Source organism: Oryzias melastigma, unplaced genomic scaffold (genome assembly GCF_002922805.2).
Source record: "Oryzias melastigma strain HK-1 unplaced genomic scaffold, ASM292280v2 sc02043, whole genome shotgun sequence".
Taxonomy (NCBI): Eukaryota; Metazoa; Chordata; class Actinopteri; order Beloniformes; family Adrianichthyidae; genus Oryzias; species Oryzias melastigma.
In genome coordinates, this window is record NW_023418621.1 from 4036 (window position 1) to 5728 (window position 1693).

General features: G+C 45.8%; 1 protein-coding gene across 1 annotated transcript in view; it reads right to left on the reverse strand.

Moving 5' to 3' along the window:
* LOC112141593 (rab11 family-interacting protein 3-like) overlaps positions 1 to 1586 on the reverse strand; it is a gene marked incomplete at its 5' end in the record, with an annotated part of 3749 nt that extends 2163 nt beyond the window's left edge. Inside the window, 4 exons of the mRNA XM_024264739.1 lie at positions 15 to 177; positions 967 to 1104; positions 1184 to 1265; positions 1342 to 1586. Coding sequence (XP_024120507.1) covers positions 15 to 177; positions 967 to 1104; positions 1184 to 1265; positions 1342 to 1586 — 628 coding nt within the window. The remainder of the gene's footprint in view (positions 1 to 14; positions 178 to 966; positions 1105 to 1183; positions 1266 to 1341) is intronic.
* Between the last annotated feature and the right edge of the window lie 107 nt (positions 1587 to 1693).

Here is a 1693-nt window from a genome sequence, read left to right on the forward strand (position 1 = left end):
AAAAAGAAGATTGCTTGTTACCTGTTTGAGGCGTTTGATCTCCTGTTCCAGCTCGGCCTCTCTCGTGCGCGTCTGATACTCCTGCAGCCCCGCCCCTGGAGTACGGCCTCTCTTTGCTTCAGCCTCCAGCTTGTAAAGCTGCAGATGCTCCAGCTGTTTACGCAAGTCTTCAATAAGCTGAAGACAGAAAAGAAAGATTTAAAAAAAAAACATTTTTAAAAGGGATGTAACGATTCAGTCAAGCCACGATTCACAGTTTTATATATATATATATATATAAAAAAAATAGTCAATCTAATCAACACATTTTTAAAATGAAAATACCAGAAAAAATTCCAGGCGAAATTCACAGATTCCTCATTTGGGCCACATATGAAGAGTTTCTGTTGAAGAACATCACAGACCTCACAGGTCCATGCTGGGACCTTTCTTATGCTGCTATACAGACAGTCAGGAGTCTGTCTGTAGCTTCAGCTTCAAGGCAGCCCCACAATATAAGAATTTATCTCCTAAGAGCACCGCTGTTCATTGACATTTTTTTAAAGCTTTTTCCTTCTAGTGTTTGTGAGGAATAATTTTACTTTTTAGTTTAGTTTTAGGGAGAAGTTTGATCCAGCTAAATTTCGGGTTGGCCCGGCTGGAATCAGGTGGAGGCGTGTCTATCTGCTCGCCTCTCGTAACTTTCACAGAGAAATGCTGAGTTTCTGCGATTTTTTGACAATGGTTGTTGTTGTAGTAAACTCCAGTCGAACCCCATCCCAAAATAAAATTATGATTAGTTTTGTCCTTGTGGAATTACTAATAGCGGACGGCTCAGTTTAGCTCCGCCCCTCCAGATTAAATTTTGTCGAGACAAAGCGATTTTTTATGAACATGTTGACGAGTTTGAATCCTTTTTTTTCAAAAAGAATCGTCTCATCCTAGCATTTACAGACAGGATCAAAAGTGATTTTTCGGTGGCCTCACTTCTTGAGTGCTCTCCTTCTCTTTCTGGTTTTGGTGGCGCTCGTGGCTGAGCTTGTCAGCCATCTTCCTGCGAGCCTCCGTCTCCTCCTCCAGCCTCTGTGACATAACCTCGGCCTCGTCGTGAAGTTTTCTCTTCTCCTGAAAGAGAAACACATTTTGATGACGGGTGAGAAAAAGGACAAAGATTTGATAAGTGAAGCTGAAACGTTGCTTTTACCTCCTCTAATCTCTCGATGTTCGCTCGAAGACAAGGAACGCAAGACCTCAGCTCGCTGTTCTCTTCATCCAGCTGCTGCAGCCTGAAAAACACACAATCCTTCACATGTGCACAAAAACACAAACCTGCCTCTCGCTCAGAGTTCTTCCAGTTCTCACCTGGCCTGCAGGTTTTCCAGCTCCAGCCCCTTCTCTCTCTCCAGCTTGCTTATCGCCTCCTTGTGTCGCCGGTTCTCCTGCTGCAGCTGCTCCTCCGCGTACACCTCCTGCTCCTTCAGTTGCTCCTCCAGCGCGTTGGCGCGGTGCACCAGCTGGAGGTTCTCCTGGCGCAGCCGTGCGTGCTGCTCCCCCGATGCGTCCGACTCTTTTTCCAGCTCCGCCACCCGACGCTCCAGGAGGAGCACCTGGAGCACCGAGAACCCGTCAGCGCTTCATGGAAACTTCTACACAGCAGGACAAGCTAGAATGCTTTTTTTAAAGAAGCTTCAGACAAAAAGTAAAGAAAGTTCAA